General features: G+C 42.9%; 1 protein-coding gene across 1 annotated transcript in view; it reads left to right on the top strand.

The window, feature by feature from the left end:
• Positions 1-18,816, top strand: part of KIAA2012 (KIAA2012 ortholog) — a 276,256-nt gene that overhangs the window by 223,618 nt on the left and 33,822 nt on the right. The window contains exons 15-16 of the mRNA XM_089670508.1: positions 43-207; positions 11,486-11,596. Coding sequence (XP_089526634.1) covers positions 43-207; positions 11,486-11,596 — 276 coding nt within the window. The remainder of the gene's footprint in view (positions 1-42; positions 208-11,485; positions 11,597-18,816) is intronic.

Raw genomic sequence — 18,816 nt, 5'->3', positions numbered from 1 at the left:
ATCTACAATTCTTAAAAAACTATAAAAGGTTTTTTTTGCTAGGTGTCTGATCAGCAGTCTGTCACTGATGACAAAAGAGAATCAAGTAGAGAGAACATGAAAGAAGTGCAGAGTGATGAGGAAACAGAATCAAATACTGGGACTAGGAGAGAATTCAGAAATTTGGAGGCCAGGTCTACAGACACTTCTGCTACAATGAACAGCCAGGTAAGTTATCCTAAAGTGGAACTACAGTTTAAACAAAAAAAAACTGAACAGGCAGGCTCTTTGTTCCAGAAGATACATGCAATGTCTCTTCTGCAAAAAGAAACCTAACTGCCTGCTTGTACTCTTCATTAAGGCTTTGTCCCCAGGTGCAATGATGCCCATATAGTGTAAAGGGACATTTTTTGCAGTGTCTTATCTTCCAGGTGCAGCATGCAGGAAGCCCATTGAAATCTAATAAGATGCAGCAGGTGAGACGATCTATTCTCTAATACACTTAATGCAGGCTCCCTACTGACCCCCACACACTGAAATGTAAAACATAATATTGTCTTCACTGAGAAGATTCCCACAGTCATGAATCAGATTCGAAACTGCCTGGAAGAGTGAATGTGATTACTGATATAGCATTAGAGGTGTAACTTGAAGCTTGTGGGCCCCGATGCAAAAGTTGACCTTGGGCCCCCCACTATCACCAGCTGCTTCCACCGCGCACCAAGATACTGCAAGTGGCTACAGAGCTATTTCAGATCTTTATTTAAATATTGAGATGGTAATTCAAAAGATTTTGGAGAAACTGTCCACATTTTGACATACCTCTCCAATTCTTTTGAATACCCTCGAGCAGAGGTAGGCAATCTTTGAGAGGTGCAGATATACCTGGACAACATCAAATCGAAGATCACCGGAGTTTGGGCCTTTTTCTTTTTTTTAAAAGAAATGAATTAGCAAGGCCTAATTGAATAGAAAGGAAAACCTAAAAAATATAATAAAACTAATGTCACTGAAAAATATAAACTTAGCCTACCTTAAAAGTGCACAGTGTCAGTCAGGTGAGCAGTGGACGGTGTCAGTAGGACAGAGGATGGTGCCAGTAGGGCAGTGGATGTGTCAGTTGGGCAGAGGACAGTGTCAGTTGGGCAGAGGACAGTGTCAGTTGGGCAGAGGACAGTGTCAATAGGGCAGAGGTTGGTGTCAGTAGGTCAGTGGACAGTGTCAGTAGGGCAGAGGTTGGTGTCAGTAGGACAGTGGACTGTGTCAGTAGGGCAGAGGTTGGCGTCAGTAGGGCAGAGGTTGCCATCAGTAGGGCAGGGGACTGTGTCAGTTGGGCAGAGGTTGGTGTCAGTAGGGCAGTGCACTGTGTCAGTTGGATAGAGGTTGGTGTCAGTAGGGCAGTGGCTAGTGTCAATTTTAGCAGTGGATGGTGTCTTTAGGGCAGTGAATGGTGTCAGTAGTTTTTATTTTTGTTATTTTTTTTATTATTTTTTACAGTTTTGTTTTTTTTTACATTTTTTTGTCAGCCCTATTGGGGACCATTGATATAATATCAGAGTTCTAAGCAGACCTGGTGTTTTACCTTTGAGCAATATAAAGGAGATTGAGGACTCAGCCCTCAATCTCCATCTTTGTAGCTTCAGTTGCACAGAATGAATGGACAGGAATAGCTCTGTACAGAGGCTTCATGTTCATTCACAAACTGAAGCATACTAAACACAGTTATGTATCAGATATATTCAGCAGTAAGGTGTGAATGGGATTGAGACCTGGAGCAGCAGGGAGCAAAGAGGACAGCAGCACTCTCTGGGATCTACAAGGGGAAAGGCTGCCACATGTAGCCAGCTTTCTAAGGGCAGCATTGGGCTCAATATTTATTATTGTCCTGGGATATTTTCTGAGAAGCCAGGAGGGCTGGTAGTGTTTGCAGGCTGCAGAGCTGGGAGCAGCTCTACAGGGGGAAAGGAGACATCTCTGCATGTAGCTATGAGAAGCTCAGCTGATTTTTTTGAGGGGTTGCTAGTTCCTCGCCCATAAAGGGCAGTTGCTACTCATCCTCAACAACTGACGGCTTTCAGGAAAAGAACAGTCCAGGATCTGCCTTTGTACATAGGAAGGAAGTGTTCCCCTTTCATTGATTCAAGCAAAACTGGGCATCCCATAATTCCTGTTTCCTGATCCAAGTTGATTTCCCCTAACATAACAACAAAACCAAGCCCATGGACTGGTCATTGTCTTTGGATGCAAGCTTGTTTGCAAAATATCTGTTTCCCTGGCTATGCGGAGAGAGGATTAGGGATACCCATTACACAGCGGCCCTCACAAGGGTAGCCCTAAATTTACAATAAGTGGTTGGACAGTCCCACCCACAGACATGAGAATACAGCCAGATCAACAACTGTCCACTCTATGGGTATCTCAAAGATCAATTTCAGGTAACTATTGATTTCTATCAGTAAGCAAAAGGCTATAACACAAAGTTTACCTTAATTAGATGCTGCTGGCCATGTGCATATATACAATGGCAGGACAGGTGAGCCCCAAACCACTGCAGATATGCATCTATTGGGTACTGCTCTTCTGTGCTGAAAGCATGCTCACTGTGTATCCCAGCACAGTGACCGAACTAACACAGAAAACTCCCATTCATTGATAAAAGTGGGAGGCTATGATCACTGCAGTCATATAATTGGGAAGCCCAGCTCCCAGTGTTATCATAGTCTAAGTAGGCTACTAGGAGGCAGTGGCAAGGGGTTAATCTGAGATCACTGTATTCTGCTGCAGCTAGCCCCATAAGGAGCTCTTCACAGGGTCATGGAAATGTACACATGAAGGCTGCACAGTGTAACATGCTATAAAGTAGCATACCATCATGGGTCGCAAAGGTCGAAATTGCGACCTGGCCCCTGCTCCAGGGGGCCTCCTTGTCACAATAGGGTTTGCTGCACAGAAAAATTAGAGGAACTGATCCTCTGCATGCAGCAACTGAAAGCCAGCATCTCTCCTTCTTCCTCCTGCTGCTTTTGGTTCCTCTCAAGGGGGTGGGTGTGTGGAGGGACTGAGAACAGTATACAGACCAGGACACTCACAGGGTTGGGGGACTTCTACATGTTGAGGGGGCTGAGACTTTCTCCCTGTACTGGGAACATCCCATGTGCAGGGGAGTGACAGGAGCCTGAATCGGGTAGGGGAATCAGTGAGTCCTGGACATTATTATTATTATACAGTATTTATATAGCGCCAAAGGGTTTGCTCAGCGCTGTACAATAGCAAGGGGGACAGAACATGAGACAAGACAGAAACAATACAATACACGAGGGGTTCGAGGGCCCTGCTCTTTAGGAGGCTGGAACTTGTAGTGTGCAGGCAGCAGGGGACCCCTGTGTGACATGAAGAGACCCAAACACTGCCATAAGCATCGGAGGTCCCAATGACAACTCTGCCAATGAGGCCTCCCTGTTACATTTGGATTTACAACTGGACAGGAGGGCCGGCAGCTATATACAGGAACTGATTGGCTATATTTTCTTTCTGAAGCCGCTGAAAGAAAGCTTCTTCTCTTCTCCCTCCTGCTGGCATTTAGCAACTGAAGCTGGAAAATACAGCCAATCAGTCTCTGTATATGCCACCCCACTGCCCCTCCTGTCCAGGTTACTCTCATGTCTGCTGCCGGGCCTCTGTGTGCTCCTCTGTGTCCCCCCCTTCTCCCCCCTCCCCAGCGCTGCAGGCTTCTTCCGGGAATGTGTCAGGATGGAGAGCAGGGAAGGAGCTGTTAAATATGTCATTTACCGGCCCGTTCCTTTTATGAATGGACAGAGTCAGTGATCAGTAGCAATCACTGACTGTTAATTCGTAACTGATACAGCATGCGCTGACCTCGCTCTGTCATTTTACATGACCTACTACTTGCTGAGTTGCTGTTGTTCCCAGTTGCTTCCACTTTGTTATAATACCACTAACAGTTGACCGTGGAATAATTAGTAGCAAGGGCATTTCACACATGGACTTATTGCACAGGTGGCAACCATAAATTCCATTCTTTCACAAATGTTTGTAGAAGCAGTCTGCATGTCTAGATGCTTTATTTTATACACCTGTGGCCATGGAGGTGATTGGAACACCTGAATCCAATGATTTGGAGGGGCGTCCCAATACTTTTGGCAATATAATGTATATACAGTATACACACAAAAATATACATTTTGTACTCAAGATTTAAATAAGGCATATGTACATTCTGACTACAGGTCCCTGAAGCCAGCAAGTTATCAAACCAGAACAAATATACATCCTGCCTTCAGCTCCCTGCGGCTAGCAAATATGCTTAAAATCAATACAGCTATCAAAAGGCACTATAAGGCAGTATATACATAACTTTCTATTATTGTGCTTTGATACAGCACTTTGGGAACATCCAACTTCTTTTGCAATTACCTTTTGAGGCTTTCGCTCCTTATGGAGGGTGTCAATGATGGTTTTCTGCACAACTGTCTTTCCCATGATTGTGATTCCTACTGAACCAGACTGAGAGACCATTTAAAGGCTCAGGAACCCTTTGCTGGTGTTATGGCTTAATTAGCTGATTAGAGTGGGACACTTTAAGCCTAGAATGTTGCACGTTTTCACAGTATTCTAATTTTCTGAGATTGTGGATTTGGGGTTTTCATGAGCTGTAAGCCATAATCATCACAATTATGACAAATCACGGCTTGAACTTTCTTGCTTTTGCATGTAATGAGTCTATCTTATATATTAGTTTCACCTTTTAAGTTGCATTACTGAAATAAATGAACTTTTGCGCGATATTCTAATTTTTTGAGTTTCACCTGTATATACATCCTAACTACAGTTCCCTGCATCTAGCAAATCTGTTAAGAATATATATAAATATATATATATACATCACATAATATCAATAGGCAAAATATACTCACATTTTTTTTTCTTCTAGTTGGAGCACCTCCCTCTAAAGGGAAGCCCCCCTCCAGCAAGCTGTAGAAACTATTAGCATAAAATCACAAAGTCCCAAATTTGAACAGGACAGCTGTCCGTGAGGAACCTGCAAAGTAGGAGAGATACAAACCCTCACACTGGTTAAACTATCTACACAGTCTGCTAGCAGGGGTTATAATCCTGCTAACAGAGAACCTTTTACACACAAGAGTTTCTGAAGGAGGAGCCCCTCCATAGCATCAGAATCTTTGATAATGTTCTGGGCCTTACCACCAAATTTCTCCCAGAATATTTTTTTTCCTTTCCCTTCCCATTCAAGTGTCTGTAATCAGATCCTAATTTCAGCAACTGACAAATGTTTGCCAGCCCCATCTCCCTATAAATTTAGTTCAGCCTATGGGGAAGTCGCAGACAGGGGTTAGTCATGGACAACAGGTCTCTTTCACGAGTGTTGTGGCAGTTTAACGAAAGCTGGATATCGAAAGCTGCATGAAGATACAACAAGAACTCTGCTCCACGCTGGAAGGACAGCAAGCAAATCAACAGTTGATATTTCCTTTCCTATGAAGTCTGATTCCCACTGCTATGCTCCCTCTACTCTTCCTTCTCACATTAGTGTTCTCTGTCCTCAAATTGTCTTTACTTTACCCCATCTCATCTCCACCTCACATCTACATGTCACCCTCACTCCTACCCTCTCCCTTTTACTGCACCCATCACCTCATTCAAATACTGAACCCACATGCTGACACAAACACCAGGGCAGTGAAATATGTGTTTTCACATACAGCCTGCCCCCATTTTACTGTCCTCACCCTGCTTCTCCTAGTCTCTGGGGACATGTCCCCCAATCCTGGCCCACCATTTTCTAACTGCAAACCCCACATCCAGTCCCCTTCCTCCTCCGGCCATAATCTACTAAATTTAGTTTCTACCCCCCGCTCCCAAAAACTAGCCCCCCAATCACTTTTGCTTTCTGGAACACCAGGTCAGTCTGTAACAAGCTCACATCTGTGCATGACCACCTTTTTATCTCCCATTGCTTTAACATACTTGCTAAAGCTGAAACTTGGATTTGAGGTTCTAACTCGGCTTCTCCTGCTGCCCTCTCCCAGGGTGGCCTCCACTGGGATGGACTGGATGGAAAGGAGGTAGAGTTGGAGTCCTTCTATACCCATAGAGCACCTTCCCAGTCCTTCCTAACCCTCCTTCTCTCTCTCTCCCTTCTTTGGAGACGCACAGTATTTCTCTGAGGATTACAGTGATTTATTGGCCACTCACTCCAATTCCAATGGTAATACCCTTGACCTTGTACAGTATTATCCCATCTCTGCACTTCTGGCAACCTTACCAACACCCTATTTCCTCTCTCTGATCACAACCTTGTCACTTTCACAGTATCTTTGTCTTCAACCACCTATCCCTTCAAGCAGCAAATGATTACATGTAGAAACCTTCACCACTGACACACTTCTCTATTCTGCTACTGACCACCTCTATGGCAAAATCTCTTCCCTTTCCTGTCATAACCTGGCCACCTCTCTCTACAACCATTCACTCTCATCCGTATTGGATGCACTTACTCCTCTAACTACACAAAGGATCAGGCCCTGACCGTGACAACCCAGGCAAACTGAAAACACCAGAAATCTCAAGAGACATTGTCGTGCTCTTGAATGATTGTGGTGTAAAACTAAATCCCTGCAGGAGTTCACGCTATATAAATCTGCCATCCTAAAATACCATTCCTCCCGCCATGCTGCCAAACAAACCTACTTTGTCTCTCTTATTAATACTTTGTCATCCTGTCCTTGTCAGCTGTTCACTACCTTTAACTCTCTGCTTTGTCCCTCCCACCTCCTTTACCCACTAACTCACTCACTGTCCAAGAGATTGCCAATCACCTCAAAGACAAGATTGACGCAATACGTGAGGACACATCCACTATACAGATATATTCCCCATCAGGGGACTGACCATTTGGAAACTCGGGCACTGCCCGAGGGCCCGGGGTCAGTAGGGGGCCCCATGAGATGCCCCTGGTACCTTTTTCATAGGCTTTTTTGAGTTTGAGCAAGGACACAGGGGCCCCATGATCCCCTATTGCCTGGGGACCCCATGAGTTGTTAGTCCGCCCCTGTTCCCCACTTAACATACCTTGTCCAACAGCACAGTCAACACTTTCCTCCTTTGACCTGGCTACTGCTGAAGAGGTTACCAAACTGTTCTCAGATGCCCCCCTAACCAATTGTCCCCTGGATCGTGTTCCCTCACAACTACTATGGTCACCCTCTCCTTCTATGCTCTCTCACTCACATCTTCAATGTTTCCCTCTCTACTGGAACCTTGCAATCTCCCCTAAGGCATGCACAGATCACTCCCAAACTTCAAAAGCCCTCACTGGACCCAACCAACCTGAACAACTTAAGACCCACCTCCTTTCTCCCATTCACCTCCAAACTTCTAGAACACTTAGTCTACAACCGTCTTAGTTTCTACGTCACTGAAAACAACCTCCTTGACCCCCTACAGTCTGGCTTTCAGTTTCAGCACGCCACAGAAACTGCCCTACTAAAACTCGCTAATGATTTGCTAACTGATAAAACCAATGGTCACTACTCCATACTCTTACTACTAGACCTCTCTGCAGCCTTTGATACTGTTGACCACCCGCTCCTTCTCTATAAACTCCACTGCCTTCGTTTCTGAGATTCAGCTGTATCCTGATTCTCCTCCTACCTGTCACAATGCTATTTCAGTGTTACTTATAACTCTGTCTCTTCCTCGCCACTTCCTTTTTCTGTAGGAGTCCCCCAAGGCTCTGTTCTTGGACCCCTTCTCTTTTCTATCTTCACCTCCTCTTTTGGTCACCTGATAACCTCCCATGGCTTCAAGTACCTTCAGTCTCCTCTCGCATTACCAACTTACTAACTGACATATCAGCATGGATGTCACACCACTTCCTTAAACTAAACCCCTCTAAAACAGAGCTGATAATATTCCCTCCCCCTCGTGCACTCCTACATGACTTTTCCATCAAGATCAATAATACAACTATCCGTCCCTCCCCTCAAGCCAAGGTACTTTGTGTAATCCTAGACTCTGATCTATCCTTTTGGCCCCAGATCCAATCACTGACAAAAGCTTGTAGACTTCACCTCTGTAACATCTCGAAAATTCTCCCCTTTTTAACCAATGAAACCGCCAAGCTACTTGTTCACTCCCTTGTTATAATAATAGCATCAGGCCACAATGGAGAAACGGTGGGTGGCATGTTTTGGCCTGGCAGCTCAGTAAAAGAAAAAAGGGTTTTCCCAAGCACTTTCACCAGTACAGCTCAGGGTTGGGTAGCCTGGTGACTTCTCCATCAGGACCCCGTTTAGGCACCGAGTAGCTGCTACTGGGCCGGCCAGCCTTAATGATGACTATTCGATCCTTGTATATGGACCTTCCTTGGCTCCACTCCAGCTGGATATCCTGGAACCAGGCCAACACATGAGAGTTTGGGACTCAGGAACATGCAAATAGTCCCAAATCAACTCCTGCCTGGGCATTTGTAATCCACATTGAGACACTGACCCGTTTTGAATGCCAAGGGCAACGATGCACACAGTCAGTGGTGCATTTAGTTTTTGTGCTGCCCTAGGCAACACAAAAATTGTCTGCCCCCACGGACACCGACCAACACCCCTGCCCCCCACCTGGGAGAGCCTTCCACTACCCCCCCAGCGATAGAGAGAAAGAAACTCATCTTCACAGCTCCAGACATCCCTGAGAATGAGAGTCAGGCTCTACATACACCATCAAGCAGCCCGCAGCCTCTCTCGGATCCCACCTAGTTCCCATGGTGTGCATGTCCCTTCTTTCATCCCTTCTTCTGGGGGCGAGGTGCTGCCCCCTGAAAAATGCCGCCCTAGGCAAGTGCCTTGTTTGCCTTGTGGTAAATACACCACTGCACACAATTGAAAAGCAGCACTTGACCCTGATCAATGTTGAGCAGCTGAGGGGTAATTGTAATCCACATAAAGGCGATGGCCTGTTTTGGTTGCTACGAGCAACAGCATGCAAAACAATACCACAGTCCCACAGCTCCACCTGTGGAGCAGCAGGATATGCATGTGGCAACCCGCCATGATTGCTACAGGTAGCGACATGCAGGTCAGCAATGCTGGCCTCACTGAAATAGACAAATTGATTGTGGGCACAGTCTTTAATTCCAGCCACCTGTTGGGCAGTGGGAAGACACTTGTGCAGGTTGCTACGGGTGACAGCATATTAAACAGCATTTGCATAGCACAGTCCCAGCAGTGCAGCACAACTCCACCTCCCTGCTTGGTTCCTGTGATTTCCCGGAAGCACATAATAGTTTTTCGGCACGTTGCGTACTTGGAGCAATGGCTGTGCAGGTTGCTATAGTGATTTCTCGGATGAGCACCCAAATGTAGCGCTACCTTTGTGAGTGCCGTTGTGTTATGGGCATGCCTAAGCCTCTCTCCACACAGCCAAGCAACAGGTATTTCTCACACAGACTTGCATCCAAAGACAATGACCAGTCCATGGGCTTGCGTTTGTTGTTTTATTAGGGGAAATCAACTTTAATAGGGAAATAGGGATTATGGGATGTCCAGTTTGACTTGAAGCAATGGAAGGGGGTCACTTCCTTCCAATGTACGGCAGATCCTGGACTATTATTTTCCTGAAAGCTGTCCTTTGTTGTGGATCAGTAGCCCCTTTATGGGCGAGTAACTTGCAGCCCTTCAAAAAATCAGCTGAGCTTCTCATAGCTACATGCAGATATGTCTTCTCTACCTCTGTAGAGCTGCTCCCAGCTCCACGGCTTGCAAATACTACCAGCCCTCCTGGCTTCTGGGAAGATCTCCCGAAACAAGGATAAAGGATTGAGCCCAGCGCTGTCCTTAGAAATCTTGCTACGTGTGGCAGTCTTTCCCCTTGTAGATCCCAGGGAGTGCCGTATCCTCACTCTCTCCTCTTTGCTCCCTGCTGCTCCAGGTCTTGATCCCATTCACGCTTTACTACTGAATGTACCCTCTTGAGCCAGCCCGAGCCCTGCCTTTAGGTCAGCAACCCTAGACCTAGGGGACCCCTTCCAGGCACTGACAGTCTCCTCAGCACTCCATCTTCCACCCGACTCCACTTTCAGCCTGACTCTCCCATATTTATGGGCCAGGCTACCACTCTAACAGGGCCTCCAAACCTGGGGTTGGCTGGACTCCCATGAATATGCAGATTAGGTCCCCACCCCCCTACTACTTACTGACTTATGGAAGGTTGTATGGTCCTCCAGAGTCAGGAGGAGGCGATAGAGTTACAATCTGTTGAGTCATCCAGCTGACCTGCAATACCCAACCTCAATCATACACAACGATTTTACCTATAATTCACTACACTATTCTAGTAGCACACTAGAGGGTGCTACAGAAAGAATTCATGAGAACGATCGGACAGGTAAGTAAATGTGTCTTAGTTTGGTATTGCTCCCCCTAATATGCTGCTATGGGCCCCTGTTCCTGGCCTCAAAGAGCAGAATTTACAGGCTTGTGGAGCGTTCAGCAGATGGCTGAACATGCAGATGATCAGAACATGCATTAACGACTGTCCTCTAAACGTGTAAAGGCAGCATTACTTTTCTCCATTACATATAAATACAGTGTGGTCATCTCCCAACCCTGAACCTCCCCTCCTCTCACCCCACTTGCAGACTCGTCAAGAAAAGGGGCAACAGCACACAAATAAGAGTCATCCATGTGCTCATCCCTCCTATAAGCAAGTTCCCAGTGTTAGACTAACAACACTTTTGTTCTTGTGTGTAAGGGAATATAAAATAATTAGTAGTAATAAATATTATTTAGAATTTCATTGACTACATACATTAACAAATACTGCTACATTTGTGCATTATAAAGTAAATGATTGTGTTCAAAATATAGTTGCCCAAAATAACCAAAAGGATCTTTGTTTACTGCTGTCAGGCAAGGAACGTGAATCTGATTTGTTGTTATGGCTTACTTTTATTGGTGATTTTTCTTATTTATTTATTACAGGTACTTATATAGTGCTGTCAATTTACGCAGCGCTTTACATATATATATATTGTACATTCACATCAGTCCCTAACCCTCAAGGGGCGTACAATCTAAGGTCCCTAACTCACATTCATACATACACATACTAGGACCAATTTAGACAGGTTCCAGTTAACCTACCAGCATGTCTTTGCAGTGTGGGAGGAAGCTGGAGTACCTGGAGGAAACCCACGCAGGCACAGGGAGAACATGCAAACTCCAGGCAGGTAGTGCCATGGGTGGGATTTGAACTAACGACCCTAGTACTGCCAGGCGGATCACAATCACAATGATGAAATATAAATTGAGGTCATTATTAGTTTGATTTGTGCTCCTTAATAAAATACCTGCCTGTCACATCACTTTCTATTATTAGCTTGTTTTGGTTTATTTCATATACAAAGAGATAACACATGCAAGAAAAACATTTTCTTATTCAGTCTAACATACCGATTTATATATTATTACAGGAAAACTTGAACAAAAATGCTGCATTTACTCTTCAAGATATTGATGCTGTCCCTGAAGAAAGTGATTTGCAAAATGATGGAGTGATCGATCAGTCTCCACGTCTGGTGCAGGTACAGCATGGTTTAGTAAGTTATAAACTGGCTTTTCATATGCTCATGTCATTTCAAAACTTCCTTACAGGAAGATATATTTAGTCAAATGTACAGTCTATAATTTTTATGATGATTGCTTTACATATAATGATGAAGGAGGGATGCAAGCCCTGTGCCTTAAACTTGAACTATGGGATAAGCAAATATTGTCCACGTAGAGGTGCATCTAGAAAATATCCAGAAATCCCCCCCCCCCCCCTTCTTGTCCTTTCTCTTTCCTTTTCTTTCTCTCCTTTTTTGAGATTTGCCATTGCTTTTGGTTGTTGTATGTGTTCTATACACTGCTCATGTGTGACATCCTAATCAAATTTGTTATTTCCTTTTCAGTGTTACAATATATGGATGAACGGTGTCTATTTATTGTTTTTCTCTATTTCATTCTACTGTGGTTTGTGTTTTCTATTGCATCATGTTGTTTTTGTACCAATGTTGTATTGTCTGTTTGGTCAATAAAGCACTCCGTTGTTGTTAGAAATAATCCAGAAATTAGCATTTGCCTCTGAGTAAATCAGTCACTACTGCGTTTTCTCCTTGAGCAGAATGATTGGTCTTATCTCTGCCCACCCCTGTATTTATCTGCAGGCGACCTGTTGTGGGTGGAGCTTGCTTGATCACCCCCACAGCGCTGCTCCCTGCATGTGCAGCTCAGTGTCACTGCTGTCATTGCAAGGTAATGTCTGCAATTGCAAAGGCATTTGGTGTGCACAATGTGCATTAATATCCTTTGTGGCTATTGAGGGATATATTTCAATAACATTTTTTATCCTTGGTTCAACTTTAAAGTTTAAATATCGTGTCTATTTTATTTTACATTTTTTAAGTTTATAAGATCATTAACCGCTTCCCAACCTCCCCGTAGCAGAAATACAGCACGGGTGCGCAAAACCACATATATATACATGATTTTGCATTGCCAGGTAGTTGGTGTGCGCATGCCCTACCTGCGCCACCATTCACGGTCGCGTCTGTCAATTACTGGAATCGGTGATTAATCTCCAACAGAGAAAAGCACTGTTTGTAAACAAAACAGTTCTCCCTGTCAACTTGTGCACACTGCTTAGCATAGCTGTGCACAGCACAGCCATGCAAAGCAGTGTGCTTACAGTGAAGCACACAGACACAGCACATAGTGAAACAGCACACAATAGCTTATAGTAAACAGCACACAGTTAACCCTTTGATCGACCCTCATGTTAACCCCTTCCTGCCCAGTGCCATTAGTACAGTGTCATTGCTTTTTTTTTTAGCACTGATCACTGAATTGGTGTCACTGGGGATGTCAGTGACACCAAGTCAGTTCCCCCCAGTGTCAGAATGCCCGCCACAGTCCCGCAGTCCTGCTATAAGTTGCTGATCGCCGCCATTACTAGTTAAAAAAGAAAATCCCAGTATATATACCGCCATTTGTAAACGCTATAACTTTCACGTAAACCAATTAATTTACATGTATTGGGATTTATTTTGGCAAAGACGTGTAGCAGAGTACATTTTGACCTAAATTTATGATGGAATTTGATTTTTTTTATTTTTTTTACTGGACATGTTTAATAGCAAAAAGTCAAAAATATAGTTTTTTTTCTCAAAATTGTCTGCCTTTATATATATTTTTTTAATATTATGCCAAAAAACTGTCTTTTATTTAATGATGGTGATCATATGAAGCCATATATTATCACATAGTTGTTTGGCTCCTTTTTAAATCAAATGGCCCTGATCAAAAGTTTACTTACCCTGGAATGTTTGGCACAGACACACAAGAAGACACACACAGGTTAAAATGGCAATTAAAGGTTAATTTCCCACATCTAGGGCTTTTTAAAATGCATAGTGTCTGTGTATAAATAGTCAGTGAGTTTGTTAGCTCTTCTGTGGATGCACTGAGCAGACTAGATACTGATCCATGGGGAGCAAAAAAGAAAGCACTGTGAAGGTGTCTTTCTGACAACTCAACCATGCAGCTCATTTTTGTTCAAGTATTGTCATATTGTGCTATTTAAAAAAAACACACTGTATTTCTCCTGAGGTTACCTGTGGGTTTTTCTTTGTATCTTGAACAATTCTTCTGGCTGTTGTGGCTGCAAACTTTCTTGGTCTGCCTGACCTTGGCTTGATATCAAGAAATACCTGAATTTTCCACTTCTTAATAAGTGATTGAACAGTACTGCCTAGCATACTCAAGGCTGGGAAAAGCTTTTTATAGCCTTTTCAATCTTTATAAAGTTTTATTACTTTGTTATGCAGGTCTTTTGACAGTTCTTTTCTGCTCCCCATGGCTCATTATATCTAAGCTGCTCAGTACATCCACGTGAGAGCTAACAAACTCACTGACTATTTATAAACTAATTGCAATTTAAAATGTCACAGATGTGGGAAATCAAACTTTGATTGCCATTTTAACCTGTGTGTGTCACCTTGCGTGTCTTTACACAGGCCAAACATTCCAGGGTATATAAACGTTTGATCAGGGCTGTTTGGGTGATTTCTGTTATCATTATGATTTAACCATTAGCCGCCCGGCCAATGCCGCTTGGCGGCTTCAGAAGTGCTGCGGCATTCCTGGTGCACGCCATTTGGCGTGCACCCGCACATGCGCAGTTTGCGGTAATGCAGAGCCTCGCAGCGGCGCGATCTGTTACCCGCCGTGTACCTCGGACACGGCCGATGACAGATCTGAGTACCGGCCCCCGTTGCTGGTACCATGTGACCTGCTGTGACCAATCACAGCAGGTCACATGACAGTTGTATACAATGGATGGCTTCATTCATGCCATCCATTGTATACTACTGCCTAGCTGTGAATGGTCACAGCTAATCACATGCACATGTCATGTGATTAGCTGTGACCAAATCACAGCTAAGCACAAAAAAAAAAAACCTGAATGAATCGATTTCATTCAGGTAAATGCTTGCTTATAGCAAAGTAATTCTTTGCTATAAGCAAATAGTGTAAAAAAAAAAAAAAAAATACTGATCACTTCCCCAAAGTAGTACAATGCTACTATGATAACATTGTACTACTTTGGTCATAGTACAATATGAAAAAAAAATCTTAAAAAAAAATAAAAAAAGTAATAAAAAATTAAAAAAAAATCTATATATTTTTTTTTCATACTGTCACCAGTCAGTGTCCCTGTTCACCACCATGCCAGTTATATGATGACACTGTACTGCACTGGTGACAGTATGTAAAAAAAAAAATAGTGAAAATAATTTTTAAAATTTTTTTATTTTCCGAAAAATTATGACAAAAAAAATACAACTTCAAAAAACTCGCCATTCCTTTTATAAAGTACGTCGGACTGTCTACTCTGCAAAAAGGGGTCATTTGGGGGATATCTGTACTGTTCTGACATTCTTGGACCTCAAGAAATTAGATTGGCTGTCAGTACTTCAGGATTGATCAATATTCAGATCTATACCATAGTTTGTAAACTCTATAACTTTCCTACAAACTAAATAATACATCCCAATTTGGGTTATTTTCACCCAAGACATAGTAGAATACATCTCGGCCTAAATTTATGAAGAACAATTATTTATTTGTAAACTTTTATAACAGAAAAAAAGAAAAACGTGTTTTTTTTCAAAATTTTTGGTCTTTTTTTGTTAATTTAGCAAAAAATAAAAACCCCAGCGGTGATTAAATACCACCAAAAGAAAGCTCTAGTTGTGTGAAGAAAATGATAAAATTTTAGTTTGGGTACAATGTTGTATGACCGCGCAATTGTCATTCAAAGTGTGAGAGCGCTGAAACGTGAAAAATGGCCTGGGCAGGAAGGTGTAAAATTGCCCGGTATTGAAATGGTTAAAAAGACAAACTATGTGAAAATAAATGGCTTCATTTGATAATAAATGGCTTCATGTGATCACTATCCTTAAATAAAAGAAAGTTTTTTGGCATGGTCAGTCACATATTCATTCAATATAAATGCCAAAATTTCATGATTTATGCCAGGGTATGCATACTTTTTGAGAACAACTGTAACTGTGAAATTGATCTACATTAAAGGGAAACATCACCCAAAAAGGGAAGTTCCATGTGTCTTCCTCCTCCCCACCTCCTCTATAGCTTTTTTTTGGGGGGGAGGGAGCAGGTACCTGGCTTTACAGAACTGCTTTAAGTTGTTTATGATGCTTTATTTTTGCCTTGTGCGTCTCCAGTTACGCCACCTCCTCCCCTCTTTCATCTCCTTTCTGTTATAAGCTTGTACCTCAATAAGACACTTTAAACTAAACTTCACATGCTGCATTTGTAACAATATTCACAGAAGAGATCTCAGTCATCACCTAAAGGTTCTGTAAGTTTACATGAGGATGCAGCATCACTAGATAAAAGTATGGTATGTGCTAAAGCTTGTGTTTAAGGATTGTGAAAAAGGTGACTTACCACTGAGAATGCTTACAAAATAATATTACAGTCTGAGCAGATTTTATGGAGACACATTTGGTTCATCGCAGAACAGGCAAATAACACCTAATTCACACTAAGTTCACATTAACCAATTCTCTGAAAAGTGATCCATGCCCAGTGGATAACTTCTCAGAGTGCGGCTAAGCAATCTCCTGAATACCTGTTCTAATCTGCAATGTGACTAATACACCTCAACCTCGTTTGGCTCGCAGTTGCAGCACTGCCCATTGTCTTGAATAAGTACAATTATTATATACTGCCACGCAACGTCTTACACAATTCAAACCTTACAAAATGTGCTTGGATTACCAAGCTTTAAACAGTATCACTCATAAAAAAAGTATATTACACATGCTAAAAAAAAATATACATAAATATCCTGCATGCTGGAAATTATCCATGATATCACAATCTATACTAAAAATAGTGCATAAACACAACAAATAAAATCAAATAATCCACCAAGTGTGAATAATATATTGAAAATGTGCCAAAAAAGCAGGAATTGCACAGTCCGTAAAGTAAGTCCATAAAAAGGATAACAAATGCTAATCAGTGACTTGGATCCCTTCATTTCTGAGTGTTTCACCACCTGACAGATTTTGCTTTCACCTCAGAGATTTGACCCATGTATTATAATAGGTCCTATTGTACTTCCCCTTTAAGGGGCACAACTGGGAATTTTGTTGACTTGACTGACAAAATGCAGGTTAACAGCTAACCTTCCACATGGAACACACTCAAATGCCTTCAGCTGGCCATGCATCTTTTTTTTTTTACCAATTCCCCCATCCACACACTTGATGTGAATGGGAGAATCATTCCTGCTTATTGTATTCTGACAGCGGGGAACTTTCCTTACCGTCTGATCAGTGTTTACAATTATAACCGGCAGCACTGATTGTTCAGGAAAAACCCAGCAGGCTGGCTATACAGAAGTCCATCAGTAGATCGACTTCTGTAAAACTAGCGTGACCATACATGGATTGAAATTCATCTGGTCCCTGCTGAACGGTCACCTTCAGTGTGACAAAATGATACTAGTTATGTGTCTAGTAGGACCAGGTACACTCATTGAGGGAACCATGATTGCCAACATGTACTGTGACATACTGAAGCAGAGCATGATCCCCTCCATTCGGAGACTGGGCCACAGGACAGTATTCCAACATGATAATGACCCCTAACCAAAGGTGGACTGACCATTTGGAAACTCGGGCACTGCCCAAGGGCCCGGGGTCAGTAGGGGTCCCATGAGATGCCCCTGGTACCTTTATCATAGGCTTTTTTGAGTTTAGGCAAGGACACAGGGGCCCCATGATCCCCTATTGCCCGGGGGTCCCATGAGTTGTCAGTCCGCCCCTGCCCCAAACACACCTCCAAGACAACCACTGCCTTGCTAAAGAAGCTGAGGTAAAGGTGATGGACTGGCCAAGCATGTCTCCAGACCTAAACCCTATTGAGCGTCTGTGGGGCATCCTCAAATGGAAGGTGGAGGAATGCAACATCCACCAGCTCCATGATGTCGTCATGAAGGAGTGGAAGAGGACTCCAGTGGCAACTTGTGAAGCTCTGGTGAACTCCATGCCCAAGAGGGTTAAGGCAGTGCAGGAAAATAATGGTGGCCACACAAATATTGACACTTTAGGCACAATTTTGACATCTTCACTTAGGGGTGTACTCACTTTTGTTGCCAGCGGTTTAGACATTAATGGCTGTGTGCAGGGGCGGAGTGACCATTTGGAAACTCGGGCACTGCCCGAGGGCCCGGGGTCAGTAAGGGGCCCCATGAGATGCCCCTGGTACCTTTTTCATAGGCTTTTTTGAGTTTGGGCAAGGACACAGGGGCCCCATGATCCCCTATTGCCCGGGGGCCCCATGAGTTGTCAGTCCGCTCCTGGCTGTGTGTTGAGTTATTTTGAGGGGACATCTCAAATTGACACTGTTATACAAGCTGTACACTCACTACTTTACATTGTATCAAAGTGTCATTTCTTCAGTGTTGTCACATGTAAAGATATAATAAAATATTGACAAAAATGTGAGGGGTGTACTCACTTCTGTGAAATATTGTATGTTGCCTATGTTGTAAAGTGTAGTAAAGTTTATGGTAATGCATCCAGTGTGAACAAGTTTGAAAAGCTAGCAACATTCACTGCATTCTATCAGTCTACCCCATGACCAAAGGACATAATCTAACATATGAGAATTATTAGTATTCAAAGCTGAAATGGGAGAAATTTGTGAAATAATTTAATCAACCATATAAAACCAACAAAATAATATTTCAGCAGATATCCACAGATGCTGCTGGAAAATATACGCCAGTCAAGGAAGCGGCCATAGTGTCAAACGATGTATAGAATCTGAGATACTGTATATTGCTCCTAAATTTTCAATTTGTTCAGCTTACATGGAGTATCATAAGTACTATAACTGAATATATATTAATATTACACGTATTTATTTATCTTGATCTACCTTACTAATTATGTATCATTCTAATGTTGCTGTTAGAGAGAGATGAACAGAAATCTACAAATCCGCTATGCCTAAGATTTACCCCATAGTTAGATTGTAGATTCATAAATTTTGCATTGGTCTCTTCCTCATTATTTGGATCATTAATGTTTGCACATTGTCTACAACGTACCTTCCTCCAGTATGGCTAGGCAATGGTTTGCCACAACACAATCAGAGTAACAAGCACGAGTCGTGATGAGAAATCTCCCAAGTGAGGACACAGATAGCAATAAACAAAATGTGG

This window comes from Staurois parvus, unplaced genomic scaffold, assembly GCF_062004578.1.
Source record: "Staurois parvus isolate SC_StPar_1 unplaced genomic scaffold, SC_StPar_1.0 ptg000011l, whole genome shotgun sequence".
In the NCBI taxonomy this organism is placed as follows: Eukaryota; Metazoa; Chordata; class Amphibia; order Anura; family Ranidae; genus Staurois; species Staurois parvus.
Note: the sequence above shows the minus strand (reverse complement) of the source record. Positions and strands in the feature narration are given on the sequence as shown.